This window comes from Podarcis cretensis (genome assembly GCF_951804945.1).
Source record: "Podarcis cretensis genome assembly, chromosome: 3".
Lineage (NCBI taxonomy): Eukaryota > Metazoa > Chordata > Lepidosauria > Squamata > Lacertidae > Podarcis > Podarcis cretensis.
In genome coordinates this window covers 38,532,607-38,549,022 of record NC_137172.1, presented here as the reverse complement: position 1 = coordinate 38,549,022, position 16,416 = coordinate 38,532,607, and the positions used below count along the sequence as shown (strand labels likewise).

At 41.3% G+C, this 16,416-nt stretch overlaps 1 protein-coding gene across 4 annotated transcripts in view; it reads right to left on the bottom strand.

The window, feature by feature from the left end:
- Window positions 1-16,416, bottom strand: part of BTBD9 (BTB domain containing 9) — a 156,495-nt gene that overhangs the window by 12,297 nt on the left and 127,782 nt on the right. For all 4 annotated transcript variants that reach the window (XM_079969267.1, XM_079969264.1, XM_079969265.1 and 1 more), the window contains one exon: window positions 8,713-8,791. In XM_079969267.1, the coding sequence (XP_079825393.1) occupies window positions 8,713-8,791 (79 nt within the window). The remainder of the gene's footprint in view (window positions 1-8,712; window positions 8,792-16,416) is intronic.

Here is a 16,416-nt window from a genome sequence, read left to right as displayed (position 1 = left end):
TTTCTGTGGTGACATAGAGACAATGCAACACCCTGTCTGCCAGGTGCCATGACTGATTGCCTTTTGATGAGCAGCTATGACATCTTCTGGCAAGCTTTCACAACTATTCCTTGCTAAAATTATTTTGTGACCGCTGCTGTTTTTGTATTCTCTCTAAAAAAAATTTTTCTTGTCTTAGTTCATTTATGGATTTTTTTTTATAAGGTTTCACACATTGCTTTAACTTGTTTGTTATGCTTGCAGACTTTATTTATTTATTTCAGCATGGTTCAGGCAGCAGTGCTGAAATAGAAGAAATCACCACTCTAGCAGGTAAATCCCGTAGACAGGCTTGTTCTTATGAATAGCACTAGGCTGCAAAAGGTATAGTTCTCCATTTCACAGCTTTGTGTTTATAGCCTGTTAAAAAACAAACACCATAGATGAAACACTGAGAAAGATAAATATTGTGAGATGGCTTTCGCTTATAAGCATTTATATTTGATAACTTTAAATAAGAGGTACTCTGCTTAGAATCAGACTGCAAAAACTCTTTGTTTCTCAGATGAAAGTACCAACTACATTCAAAAAAACACTCCTGCACCTTAAAAATCAAGCTGATTTATAAAGCAGAAAACAGTTTAGTGATTTCAAATGTATAAGAAGATTCCACCTAATTCTTATTTTTAAAAGTTACAAGGAATGCTCTCTTGTGCATAAATTGTGGAACAAGCCTCTGCATCTAAATGGTTTTAAAAATCATTTAATCAGTGCATTTAGGTGCACTGCATCTAAATGATTTAAAAAATCCTTTTAAAAGTGTTTTATGAAGTTGTAACATTATTATTTTTGTAAGGTTTTGTCTCTGAAAGATTTAAGCTTATAGAACTATTAGGAGGAAAAACTGTTATAATTAAACATTAAAAGTAAGATACAGTAATTGATCCATGTGCCAAAGTTGGCCCGTGAGGTCAGAGGAGATAACAATCTGGCCCACAAGGCCAAAAGGGTTCCCCACCCCTGATTTAAAGCAAGCCCTACTTTCTACATATGGTGTGGGGGGCCTGAGAGGAAGCACACATTTCTGAACTCAGATCACATACAGGTGAAGGGGCAGAAATACTGTCCAAACTGGCCCACATGCTTGTAGCTCAACTTTACAAAAGAAAAAGAAAAGATACTGCTTTTGCTTATTGTTCAAAGGGTTTTAATGTTATAGTATGCAAAAGCAAAGCAAATATACAATACTAATATGAATAATTCAGATGATAACTGCTCTGTAACATTCTTCTGTAAAAATTATAATATAAAAAAATGCTCCTCTGTGTTGATTTGATAGCTATTGTCAATTAACTATGCTGAGTGACACTAGCAATGAATAAATAATAACGGTGAAGTTTTTTAAGATAAAGCTTTTGTATTTACTTTATTTCTTCAGATTTTTAAAAATCTTTTTCCAAACCTTCTTTTACATTGACGGGAAACTCTTATGATTTCACTTAGCTTTATCCAGGCCCTGTTATCTCTCTGGGAGTGAAAAGGCTAAAAACAAGTTACTGACATACCATTGATTTATACAAGACTATTAGAATATTCTCCCTCCTCCACCACAGCCTAGAATTCGATTAGCCTTTTAGAGAGTCACAGTACACTGAGCAGACATCTTCAGTGAATTGTCTACCTCAGCCCCTGGATTTTCTCTGGATAATTCAGTCCCCACAGTATGTGTGAAACCAATGCAACTTCAGTCACTATGCTCTTTGAATTTTTAAAAATATTTTGTGGCAAGCACGGTCTCTGGATATGCAAAATGACCTGAAGGCTTGAAAGCTTATTTAAGTGGCATTTGATGGCCAGCGGATTCCCAGAAATGTCTATTATGGCATACTTCTCTGACTTGGGGATGACGGAAACAGTTTCGTAGTTTGAATTTAGGAAGAAAGAGGCTGATGGGAATGTGTAACTGCTAGGTTTTCTAAAATAAAAACTAAATAACTGGCATGGGGGGGGGGAGAGAGAGATCTTTTCATTGTAAACAGTGTGATGGCATCCAATTCCAACTGGGATTGCAGAGGGGTGAAGGGTTAAAGTTCACCAAAAAATTTATCCGGACCAGTCTAAAACTTGGGTCAAAAAGTCAAAGTAAATAGAAGATGCGAAGAACAATTACAAATTTAATTGGTTGTTATATAAATGGGAGGAAAGAGGTAGGGGATTGGATGTGTGTGTATATATATATGGGGTGAGGAAAGGAAGAAAACAAACTAGCTAACTAATCAACAAAAGACAAACAAACAAAGGAAGAGGGTAATATGAGAGACTGGAGGTTAAAATCAGGAGCTGAAGTAAGGAGTCCAATTGATATTTTAAAATAAATTTATATTATGGTATATTTATAATAGTGGGACGCAGGTGGCACTGTGGGTAAAACCTCAGCGCCTAGGGCTTGCCGATCGCATGGTCGGAGGTTCGAATCCCCGCGGTGGGGTGAGCTCCCGTCTTTCGGTCCCAGCTCCTGCCCACCTAGCAGTTTGAAAGCACCCCTAAGTGCAAATAGATAAATAGGTACCGCTTTATAGCGGGAAGGTAAACAGCATTTCCGTGTGCTGCGCTGGTGCCGGCTCGCCAGAGCAGCTTCGTCACGCTGGCCACGTGACCCGGAAGTGTCTCCGGACAGTGCTGGCCCCCGGCCTCTTAAGTGAGATGGGCGCACAACCCTAGAGTCGGACACGACTGGCCCGTATGGGCAGGGGTACCTTTACCCTTTACCTATATTTCGATTTTATTGCATTAGCCATGTGGCCATAGCATAATATACATAGAAATACCTATATTTATAATCTAAAAAGAATCAAAGGTCAAACTCTGGGGTCAATTCAATGTTAAAAATAATGAAGAAGAGAAATAAAAATGCAAAAAATCCAACAGCGTAGACCTGAGGGTGCTTCAAAACATGGCAGCAAAAGAGACAGGCTCATGGGTCTCAGTTATTTGAGGGAGATGGCAACGATCTCAGGGAGCGAAGTTTGTGTAGCCTACTCTCCCTAACACAGCGGTGGCAATGGAATGGCAACGTCGCAAACGGTTCCCCGTTCAGCAGGCAACCATCATTTTAATGGCGACCATCATTTTAATGGTGATGGCCATGTTGCTGCACTGGAAGTCCCCTCTTGTTTGCTTTCTAAAGGATCCTCAGCTGTCCCTTCACTATTTTCTTGGAGAGATCTATCTATATTTATATGATAGCTTTTCCTGCAATTGTCAGGGTGATTTCCACATTTGCACATGTGCTGCTGTGATGCTTTAATTAAAGGCACTTCTCAAAATACTGCAATTATTTGTACTTTCCACCCCCCCAGCAACAGCTGTTGCCATTTTTTCAGTTACCATGATCAGCAACACAATGGGGGGGGGGGGAGACACACAAAACAAAACACCAGAACAGCCCCGAAACCAACCCCTGAATTTAGATCAATTGACAATAATACATTACTTTCTGGGGAAGGCAATGTCATTGAGTACACCCCTGATATCAGAAGTCAAATCTGAGTGGCTCTGTTATGTTATAGCATCATTACACGCACTGTTATTATTGTCCCAAACAGCATCTTCCATTAAATGCTTCTCAAAGTAATAAAAGTTATGTATCATATACACAATAAAATAGAATCATACAAGGACAAAGTACCAGAATAAAAAAATCGGAACACATGTGCTGCAAAGTCAGGGTATTAAGAGACAGTGCTACCAACTATAACTGAAGACACTAGGTAGAACTACAAAAGAACAATACCAAGCAAACGTTTTCAAATATGTAAAATGATCTGGGGATCTATTTTGGGTGCAGGATAGAGGTGTCTGTACAGAGCTTCCGTGAAGAGAATGCCTTCGCTATCCATTTCCATGGAAGGAACCATTTCATGCATGTATTTGCTTGAATAATTTAATTATCTTCACTGAAGGACTGTATGTTTGCGTGTCCCCATATGCCTTCATCTGGGGACTGACAGCAAAAAAGGAAAATGACTGTTAAGGTATTACTAGATGAACCCTGCAAACACAGAAGAAAATGGGAAATATGTGCTGCTTTGGTGTGTGTGTTATTAACATAGATTTTGGTTGAAGCAGATCAGGAGAACAAGATGGGTTTTAGCTTAATTAGAGGATGCAAGTAACATTTTAGAAAACTGCAAGGGAAATCAAACAGAAACAAAAGAAGGTAAAGATTGGATGCGCTAAGTGGTACATGTGACAAGCAAAATAAGAATGGAACAATCTACACTCTGTGTTATAACAGAATCCAAAAGGAAATGTACAGGTGAGATGCCATCAACAAGCATGACAAAGGTTAGATGAGAGGGATAAAGCACAGATGGTGAAGAAAAGGAACATTTTGTAAGCAGTTAAGAAAAGTAATGAAAACTAGTTTTAAAACAGTTGAGGAAGTAGAGGCTACTACAGAAGGCAGCATTAGCTTGAAAAGGTAGCATGAGGGGATTTTTATAAGCACCATAAAATATCGCTAAAAACATAATGCATTCTTTATTTCACCATTCACAAAGAAAGATGAGAGGCAGATGGTAGAAGTAGACAGACTTCTCCCAAAGGAGGCTGATAAAATGCTGAAGGAAATCAAAATCATGCTGAGCAAGTGATCAAGAAATCAAAACATCCAAAGACTAACAAAAATTTCAGAGTCACACTGGATAAAGAGCTTAAACACCAGAGGAACAGGAAATGATTAATATTCCACAAACACTGTCAAACTTTTTGGAAAGCAGAAATGCACAGTTAATAGCTATAATTAAATAGGATCCAGGATTTTTTTTTAAATTAGCCTTTGAGATACCTTATTCAAAAAGACAGGTGGCAACCAGACTACTATTAGACAGAGAGGAAAAATATGAAGAAACAGAAGCTTGTTAACGGCTAGCAATTAGCACTTCTTCAAATATGATTGGCACTACAAAGTCAATCCACACAAACTATTGCATGATGAAGCCAGAGGACACAAACAAATAAACCAACCCTGCTTCCTCTGCTCTACCCATCATATGTATTCTTGCAGTTCTGAAATAACAGGATGGAAAATGTGTCCAAATACATCCCTAGAACATTCAGAAATACCACAGAATGCTGGGACAGCTACTGGTAGGAATGAATCTGGTTTCTTGCATTAAGTAGGAATCCTCACTTTAACAGCCTCTAGTTGCTCCCCATGTTAAATAAAGATGCAGTTGATTTCTGAGAGGGAAAACAAGTGATACTGAATGGTAAAGTTCATTATTGCGCAGGAAAAGACCTAAACTCCTCATTTAATTTAAACTGCCCCTCTAAGTTTGGGGCAACTTGGCAAACAGTTGGCATAGTGTTACAAAAGTTAAAGTTCAGGTATTATGCCAATACTAATGCACTAAGCAACAGATGACTCCTCGCTGTACAGCAGATACTTTAAAATATCCCATTAACTCTAGTGGCTCTAGCAGTGTGAAGAGAATGTTGTCTGAAAACATTGGACACAGGTGAGATTAGAAGAGCAAGTATAACACCCACAACTTTGGGAAAGAAAGGAATGTAATAGATGCATAGCCAGAGCTTACAGATATCACACTATGGGCACATGGGAAGTCCCAGTTGATATGCTTTTGAATAGCAATGGCATGATGTCTGTTTCTGCCCTGAGCTGCATAACTGGCATACTTTTTTCCATCACAAGGTTTGGGCTGACTAAGGATCATGCCCCACCTTAAATCATAGTTGCAAAAATATCTAGCATTTAAATTTGCGGTAGTGCCTTCTATGGAGGACAACCAGTACTTTAATAAGGGCCTCTGAAATACAAGACCTAATACAAACCAACCTGTATAAAATAGACTGAAGCACAAGTTAAGTAAAAGCCTCTACCTGTGGACTTCTCTTAGCTTAGGCAAAATACTGGACTAATTAGGCCTTTGGTTTGACTCAACAGAGCTCTTAAGTTCCCCTTTCCTTCTTGGGCCTGGCACATGTTAAATGTTACCATGTCACGTAGTCAGGTCCCAGGACCACTTTTTCCATGGATTCATTCCACAGTTCATAAATAAGATGGGCAGAGCCAATCATACATATCTTTAACATGAAATCATAGACTCTGGATTCTGCCCACAGACTATTTTGTGTCAAAGGCCTGAACTTTTGACACTACCTACAGGGAGGTTGTAGGCCTTTAAATGGTACAGCTTCAGCATGGGATGTACCTACATGCCTCCCATGACATAGATGTAATGGTTAAAAAGTAAGCCTACGATTTCATCTGGAACAAGAGAGCAGTGTGTTATTTGCGGAACTTTGCATGAAAAATGTTTCAAAATATTACATGGGTATCATTGCACTTTTGAAACATTGAGAGTATCACTCAAAAGGCCATTAGGGCTTAATTTCACCACTAATAGCAGATTATGAGAGCACTTTCCCTAGCAGCGGGCTATCCTGTAATTGTCTACTATGCATTTAGTTGCATATTCACTCAAGCATTTGATAATGATCACTGCTGGCGACAGGCTGCTGAACTCAAAATGGAACACTATTCTGGTTTACTATGATCCTAATTACTACAAACTGTAAATACAGGCAGACATTGTATTTAGTTAAATCAAGTATGGGGGGGGAGGGGCGCAAAGGAAAAACATGCCAGAATAAGCATTTTGTGAAGCATCCTTGGTACTGAATAAACCTTGTAGCAGCAGTAAGCACTGATTAGGTTAAAAAATGTATACCTTTGAATCTGTAACGAGTTTATTACTTTAGCCCAGGAAACAGCATAGATTCTGGTTGAGAATGGTTAATACTATCCAAGGCCATCACCAAGTTTAATTTATGGACTTATTTATAATTTCCCATTGTATGAAATATGTATGCAGGAGCATGTAATATCTTTGGCTTTAGAGACATTAATCTGCCCACATTTAAGCTTCTAACAGGTTAAAGTGCTGCCTTGGTTCTCTGGTGGCAGGCGGGTGCGGGGTGGGGTGGGTGAGACTCAACACATACAGTTTAAAGGGATGAATAATTTACCTACCTGCATTTGTGGCTTCTATTTTAATGGAGCTATTATTTATTCTGTGAAATGACATGATTCACTTTTTACAAGATTAAAATATATCAGCTCTCTTTCAGTAAAAAGATCTTCTAATGTGACTGACAGGGATATAAATATGCTAACCTACATCAAGAACTTGGCTCTAATCTCCAAGAAAACTCAGCAACATGACCAGATTTTTTAAAATAAAAAAGCAGTTTTATACATTTCTTCGCCAGGCTCTTGAGACCACAGCTTCATTTCAGTTTTTTGCTTTCTCTCTCTTATTCTTCGCCTAGGGTATATGCTGATATTGGTGTCTGTAGGCTTAGAAGTGAAAGTAGGATGGCAAGCACTGGGCCTTGTGTTCCCTAAGTGCCTCTTACGTTTAAGTCAAACCCTGGCTGCAAGTAAGTAACAAGTGATGCAACAGGAAAAAGCAACCATCCTACTCAAGGGATGCAGTCCTACAAAGATATGTATGCCCAATTGCTTAGATAGCTGATGAAATGAAAATGAGCAACAAAATGCAACGACTTGTCCTTTAGTGGTACCAGCAGGACAAAAGAAAGATTAAAAGATCAGCCACAGCCAAGAAGTGTAAAAAAAAAAAAAGGTTTAGAAAATAGGAACATGTCACAAAGAGAATATAATGCAAGGATATAGGAAATATTTACTCTCCTGAGCAACTTTTGCATTCACTATAGTTTCAGGTAACTCATACTAATCGATTAGTAGAGCTGGACTATATAATATTTTGACCAAGTAGATCAAAGCACAAACCCTAACTTAGCCAAAAACCTCACTGGATAACTTCGGATAACCACCTCTCACTTTATTCTAGGCATCTACCTGAACCTTAAGATCTTCTTCAGAAGCCATTCCATGAGTGCTTCCACCAAATGAAATGAGCTAAATAAACAGCAGGGAGAGGGCCTTTTCAGTAGTGGCAGTTGCAGAGGGAGCATCACCACTTCATACATCCCCACTGGCTGGCAACCAGGATTTGGATTGCACCCTAAGTTAATAAATAAATAAGCTACCCCTGCCTGCCGCACTCTAAAGCAGGGGTGCACCACCTGTGGCCCTCCAGATGTTGTTGGACTATACCTCCTATCATCCCTGATCACCGGCTATGCTGCTTGGGGCTGATGGGAGTTGTAGTCCAGAAACATCTGGAGGGCCACAGGTGGTGCACCCCTGCTCTAAAGGAATCACTAACTGGCTAGGATCTTTGTATTCAACACTGTGGGTTAAATTAGTGTCTCATACACACACACACACACACACACACACACACACTTTTAAAGAAAATAAGGACTAATTGTGTTTTCCTCATTTATGGACCAATTGCAGTGCATTAGCATCATGTGATCATTTTTAGAAAGGTGCACAAAGTTCTAACTGTATCCTCAAGCGGCACTCAGCAATGCCCTAGTGAAGGCCACTGTAACACAGGAATGATAAATTTAAACACATGACTTCAAAGAAACAGTTATGGGCACCAATAAATTCCCCGTTTAGTGAGTTAGAGGACGTATTCTGTCATCTTTACGAAGCTATCCCAACAAAAGAACAACGTTAACCTTTGGCAGCCTTGAATACGGAAAACTGGGTGACATGTTATGCATTATCTTAGCATCAATCATAGAGCAGACCTTCATCTATTATGTTACCTCATTAGCTGTGTTGTGAGTTCCAACAATTCTGATAAAAGATGCTGCTTGTCTGTCAAAAGTTATTACTTGCCAAGATCTGCAAGAGAAATCAGAAGGACAAAGAAAATTAACAATCACACTAACAGCACAATCATAACTTTGTTTACTACGTACCCTACTGAATTCAGTGGGGCTTACTCTTGGGACTGGTCATGTTGTTCAGAGGCCTGATTATCGTCTTCCAAAGCAACTACTCTATTCCCAACTTAAGAATGGAAAGCAAAATGCCAGTGGACAACAAAAGAGGTTTAAAGACACTTTCAAGGCAGATCTAAATAAAATGAAGTGTAAGCATGGTTAATTGGGAAACACTGGCCTGAGGGCGCTCCAATTGGAGAATAGCCTCTACCAAAGGTGTCATGGAATTGGAGGAGCATGAACTCAGGACGAAAGGGGAAAACGAGCTAAGAGGAAGGCACGTTTGGCAAATCCTCACCGTGAACAACTCCCACCCAGAAACCTATTTCCCCACTATAGAAGGATGTGTAGATCCAGAATTGGCCTCCACAGTCACTTACAGACACATTGTTAACACCATATTCATGGAAGACAATCTTAGTCAGCTACGAGTGATTGCCAAAGAAGAAGAGAAGACTCCTGGGTAAGTGAGGTTAGGATTTCAGTGCATAGTCAAACTACGGAATGTGCTCCCACAATATGCAATGATGCCAACAAAGAGAGGATTAGACAAATTTATGGAGGATAGGGCTAGCAGTTGCTGTGCTCCGCCTCTATTGCCAGATACAGTATGCCTCTGAATACCAGTTGCTAGGAAACACAAATGGGGAAAGTGCTGTTGCTTCTGAGCTTGTTGGCCACTGTGAAAACAGGTTGTTGGACTAAATGGTCTGTGGCCTGATCCAGCAGGGCTCTCTTTATGTGCTTATCAGGACAGACGAAAGAAAATTGTTTGAGATGTGTGCTTTTTTTAATTCAAAGAGAAAAACAAAGCAATTAGGGCATTTCCCTTCTAATAGTGATTTAATTACATGTTTACATGTTGCTATTCAGTATGCTTTTTAATTTATTCAGTGTCTGAGTCACCTTTATATGGGATACTCAAGGAGACTTACAAACATTAAAAAAAAATACAAAAGAAGAAGGTAAAACCCTTAGAATAGTTTAAAAATTGAGCAATATGGCAGCACTTCATGCTACGTGACATTATTCTACAACTAGTAGGCTGGGACACAAGTGAGAAGCGCTTGACCTCAGTTGAACCAGTGCCACCACCACTTTCTTTTTGTAGTTCTTTAACTTACAAAACAATAAAAGAAAAGAAACAAACCACCAGATTCAAAGGAGGACATGGAGTTTTGCTTCTCTAATACTTGTACTGCAGAGGCAATTTCAGAAAGTGTGCCTTTTTTTACCCCACAGAGCAGGCTGCACTTGTTGAAACTGGCACTTCTCTATAACTGCAAAAGAGGCAGGAGCCCTGCTGTCCTCCACTGTATCTGGTCATCTGAGAGGGATATTGTGGAAAATAATAAACAGGGCCCTATGTTGTGAGGCTCCAGAAACACCTGGCTGGCTGCTAGGAAGCAGGATGCTATACTAGATGGATTTTTATCTGGTCCAAAACTCAATGCTTTAAGATTTTTGTATAGTTTTTAAAGGAAGGGAGGAAAACTGTAGTTGTAAGTGGATTACACTATGCTTTAGTTTTAATAATTAATTTTATTTGTATGCACCTTTCCATAGTTAAAACCATACTCAATACGGCTTACAACATGAAAAGATGTGCATAATTACAAACATAACAAAAGTAGTCATAAACAATAAAATTCATCAAAAAGTAAACAACCAAACTGAACATTTCCCACATAAATCTAAAACTATATAAAAATAAAGATACAAAAAATTAATACCAACAACAACCCCTCTCCCAAGTGTAATTTCTTACACTATAAAAGGGCCACATTATTTCTAACGCTGTGCCGTATCTTTAGGTCATATGTAAGCAAGGCAAAGGGACGCGGGTGGTGCTGTGGGTAAAACCTCAGCGCCTAGGACTTGCCGATCGCATGGTCGGTGGTTTGAATCCCCGCGGTGGGATGAGCTCCCGTCGTTCAGTCCCAGCTCCTGCCCACCTAGCAGTTCGAAAGCACCCTTAAAGTGCAAGTAGATAATTAGGTACCGCTTTATAGCAGGAAGGTAAACGGCGTTTCCGTGTGCTGCACTGGTGCAGGATCGCCAGAGCAGCTTCGTCACGCTGGCCACGTGACCCGGAAGTGTCCTCGGACAGCGCTGGCCCCCGGCCTCTTAAGTGAGATGGGCACACAACCCTAGAGTCGGACACGACTGGCCCGTACGGGCAGGGGTACCTTTACCTTTACCTTAAGCAAGGCAATTTGATGACCCATTTATTATCACCAAACAGGACACAGAAATAAAATCTGGATGTCTTCATATAACAGCATTCCTTCATTACTTTGGACTAATGCTTTATCAGATTAGTGTTTTTCCCTCTTGAACTCGACTTGAACATCAGATTAAAAAAAGCACCAAACTGACTTCTTACAAACTAGAAACAAAGAATAAAAGAAACGATTAAAAAAACACCCAGGCAAGATGACCTTCTGGATAAGGGGTTAGAAATTCAGATTACATCACAAAAGCATTTAGAATAGCCTTGTATACTATAAATTAGCAGAAAGGAAAGCACCAGAACAACACCTGTCTATTACAATTGCTGTATAATTTGAGCAGGAGTATCGACCTGTTACAGAGCTTAAACAATGTTTTAGTTGATCCAGGTGAACTTGTTCCATTAGTTGAGCATCACTCTTGACTCATTTAAATCAATTCTTATGGGATGCATTGAATGATGGCTCTGCCTTAGCAGAAAGTGCTTACAGTCACACAAGTCAGCAGCACCTGGTTTCTGCCCATCCTCTCTATTTACTGCAGTCCTCTTTGCTGTGCCCCTTTCTGCTCTGGAGGGTCCCACAACCCTCCCAAGTAGCTGAGCTTTTATGAGTAGAAGGGTCAACAAACACTGCACAAATGGAAGAGCTTTCCACAAAGGCACAGCTTCCCTGCATATAATCCAATGCAATCCACCTCATTCTAAAGTTATTTACTTACACCAGCTTTAAGAAGACATTCTCCGGTAATTTTGGTAGTCTTATTGCTTTTTTAGGTAAGACTTGAGCAGGTTTGCTAAAGAAGCATCTGAGAATATGGCATTTTCTCTGCAAAAAAAATGTAGAAACAGCTGCTAATTTAAAAAGCCTAACTTGCAAGTGACTTTTCTGATATGGTTTCTGCCGCAGTCTTGTTTTCCTGCATTAGTTTCCCTTGCTTGCACAAAAAAGCCAAGTTAATTCAGGGGTCCCTAAGACACAAATAAGACTGTGCCCACTGGCTCTGAACACTGACTAAGAGAGTTTTAGCTTTCATTGCAGATCTCCACCCATGAAGAGAATAAGCAATGAAGGCTGTCATCTGTCATATTAAGTGAAGACTTGAATGTGTCAGCAGAAGGATACAACTGACATTAAGAGGCTTTGATCAAATGGAGTATCTTTACTGAATATCTCAATGATAACCCTTTAGAAGTTTGCCTCCTGCAGTTGACCTTACAACTGCCTCCATCATTTGGGAGAGTCCATATGATCAGGAACACTGCAATCTTCTTCTGAATCTTGCATATGTCATGGCAAAGAATGCAAGGCTGTGATTTTGAGGACAAGGATGCAAATTTTACTATGGGATTATATTGATTGTGTATTTGCTATACACAATATCTATAAGACACCCGCACACACTCCAGAAGTATTTACTCGTGTTGCTTTTGGACTAGGAGATTTGTAACTTCTAACTGGGAGACTGGAAAATTCAGACGACTGACAGCAAGCATTCAGGGACCAGTTGTGAGCTCTGGTGAGGCCTGATGAATTGAATTCAACAGGAAATGTTACAAATAAAAGATGGAACATTCTCCTAACTTTAAGAGTTTCTGCTCTGTGCTACTTTGGTCCAGGAATATTCATTAACAATTAGAAATGGTTGCTGGACTTAGTAAAAGCAATCTGATAGATAATAACAGATTATTATAACCTGCAACAGGTCCAAGGAAAATACATAGCAAGTTAAGGGTGGGGAGAAATCAAACATACTTCCACAGGTTCTAACAAGTAGCTTTGTTACCATGGCTTACCATTCACACAGTACTCTGCTGAAATTGCCCCTGGAAGCTGTTAAGTGCATATTTTCTCACTCCAGCATCACAACATGAATTACTGCTAGAAAACGAACCCAATTTTCTTGCGGCAGTAATTTTTTATTTTTAGTAATGCCAAGAAATCTCAGCAAGGACCATTGGCCCTCCTGAGTAAGATGATATAAATGAATGGAAGACTAAGAAAGAAATATAGCACTGATACATATACACAAAAACACAGGCATTATAATTTGGGGGGGAGAATATAATCATTACTTCCAGCTGAGGCTTACATCTTGAAGAAAAGGCCTGGTACCATCAGCCTATACTTAGGCTTGCATGAGGGTCCTCAAGCTGAAAGGCAACAGTGCATGCTGCTTGGCCAGCAAAGTCCCCTGGTGCCACAGCTTCATCTCTTAAAAGAAATTAGCCTTGTTATAGCCCTAGGGGTATTATTTAATACTCCATATCTCACCTCAGCCATCCCCTCCCAACTTTCTCGTTCTGCCTGAGTCCCCCAAGGAGAGCTGTAATTGATGATTAGCATTCCAAAGCCATGCTTGCATCCTGTGAGCCCGTCATATTTAATTACATTTTAACTATATTCGTCTTCAATAATAGCCTGAACATAATTTAGATAATTATCTCACGCTCTCTCATTCTCAGAGTCTGTCTGTTCCAGAGCTTCCTGCGACGAATATTGCTTTCTCTGCTCAAACACATAAACAGACTCTTGGGCTAAGTACTTTCATCTTTCCAACAGCAACAGCTGTCACTAAGAAACTCAGTAGCTTTGAGCATCCCACAGTCAATTCAAAGACAAGTTTTCATCCTTCTTCTTGCTCCTTTATTTTGGAGGCATAGGGAAGGGAAAATACATTATTACTCAGGATACAAATTGCCTATATTACAGGCACCCCCTTCCCACTTACACATGGGTTCTGTTCCAGGTGCCCACACATGAGCTGAAATCGTGTAAAATGGGGAGCAACCTCTAAAAAGCCTCTAAATGCTCATTTTGTCCTGTTCTCCAATCCCCCCCCCCACCCAACTCTCCCTTCAACCAGAGTTGAAGCTCTGGGGCCAGTAGGAGGATGAAGGATGTACAGGAAAGCACTTGGTACTGCTGGGCTATCCCACACATCAGCTCTTACACAGGGAGGCTGAGCAGCCAAAACAAAACCCCATTGCACCTCCAGTGTCTTTGGGGCTTCCTCTGCCCTCACTGATGTCCTCCTCAGCCCCAAGGAATCTTCAGGTCTCTCCTGCCACTTCCTGGTATGATTCCATTTACTTATTTCCTGGCTGCAGGTGCATAAAGGTAAAGGTAAAGGTACCCCTGCCCGTACGGGCCAGTCTTGACAGACTCTGGGGTTGTGCGCCCATCTCACTTAAGAGGCCAGGGGCCAGCGCTGTCCGGAGACACTTCCGGGTCACGTGGCCAGCGTGACATCGCTGCTCTGGCGAGCCAGAGCCGCACACGGAAACGGCGTTTACCTTCCCGCTGGTAAGCGGTCCCTATTTATCTACTTGCACCCGGAGGTGCTTTCGAACTGCTAGGTTGGCAGGCGCTGGGACCGAGCAGCGGGAGCGCACCCCGCCGCAGGGATTCGAACCGCCGACCTTTCGATCGGCAAGTCCTAGGCGCTGAGGCTTTAACCCACAGCGCCACCTGCGTCCCCTGAGGCGTGAGGTAAAGGATAGCAAAGATGTGACAAGACAGGAAAAGGTGCTGGTTGAAATGTAATGTTGTACTCATGTGATTGCTTCTCCATCACATTTACCACACAATCCCATATTTGTCTGCTCAGAAATAAGCGTCACTGGATTGATTTCCAATTAAGTGTGTTGGAGTAAGCACCATTGGGCATGGTGGTATTTACTTCTGAGTAGACATGCATAGGATTGCACTGTTCCATTACCCAGCACCAACAGATGAGCTTCCTTCCTTTTCCTGAACCATACCTCTTCTCACATTGCTCATTTGATTTAATCTTCGTATGCGCTGCTCCATTTCCCCTCTTGTCTATGTCCTGGTTATTTTCTGAGTCATCTGCCATTTGAACCTGCTGATAAGCCTAAATGTGGATTCTCAGTTGGTCCCTACATTTGTGCGCCCATCTCACTTAAGAGGCCAGGGGCCAGCGCTGTCCGGAGACACTTCCGGGTCACGTGGCCAGCGTGACATCGCTGCTCTGGCGAGCCAGAGCCGCACACGGAAACGCCGTTTACCTTCCCGCTGGTAAGCGGTCCCTATTTATCTACTTGCACCCAGAGGTGCTTTCGAACTGCTAGGTTGGCAGGCGCTGGGACCGAGCAGCGGGAGCGCACCCCGCCGCAGGGATTCGAACCGCCGACCTTTCGATCGGCAAGCCCTAGGCGCTGAGGCTTTAACCCACAGCGCCACCTGCAGGTGCATAGAACACACATAATTGGGGGGGGGATGCCTGTATAATGTTCTACTTTTCTTCCATCCTTAAAGTAATAACCATTGTTAGAACATGTCTTTGTCTACATCTGTACAGTTAACACATATGTATATCAAATGTTATCTGTTAGGTCCTTGGTGTACCATGGCAAAAAACTGGATTTTCTAAGTGTGGGGAATGGCAACAAGACAATAAACTAGAGTTTAAAGCAATCAAATACACAATATATTACAAAAATAAGATTCAGCTCATAGGCGGCATTCAGATTAGACTGCCAACTATATGTTGTCTATAGGAGGCTATAGGCGGCAGGAGATCAGGGGCAATAGCATGAGAAGGGGGGGGGAGAAGCAATGTGTGGGTGGTGTAGAAAGGTTGATAACATAATTCGATGGGAGGAAATAGATGCCAGTTAGACATGTGGGGTTAAGGAGAAGGGAGTCAAATGTAAACAACACATTGCTTGAATTGGTGTGAGGAATCTTACTTGGAGAGTTAGAGAAGCAAGTAGGTAAACAAAATGAGAGGGCAAAAGGTGATGATGCCCAAAATCTGAAATGGCAAATAGGAGGTAGAAGCGTGGACCAACCTGTAGGGATTGCGGCAGGAGATGTGTGCGCTGTGTGCGAGAAATTGTATGCCAGCTGCCGAACTTGAAATGGTGAGGCAACCAGGTGGAGGAAGGGATTAGCAGCTAGCAGAAAGGGCTAGAGGCCTTGCTTTTCTGGGTGTTCCTGTATACAATGGTACCCCGGGTTACATATGCTTCAGGTTACATATGCTTCAGGTTACAGACTTCGCTAACCCAGAAATAGTACCTCGGGTTAAGAACTTTGCTTCAGGATGAGAACAGAAATTGTGCTCCAGCGGCGCGGCGGCAGCAGGAGGCCCCATTAACTAAAGTGGTGCTTCAGGTTAAGAACAGTTTCAGATTATGAACGGACCTATGGAATGAATTAAGTTCTTAACCCGAGGTACCACTGTAATAGCTTTTTTTACCATTTCCCCAATTCTGCCCCACCACTACTGAGAATACTTGCAGTTGGGAAGTTCTCAGGAGTGGTT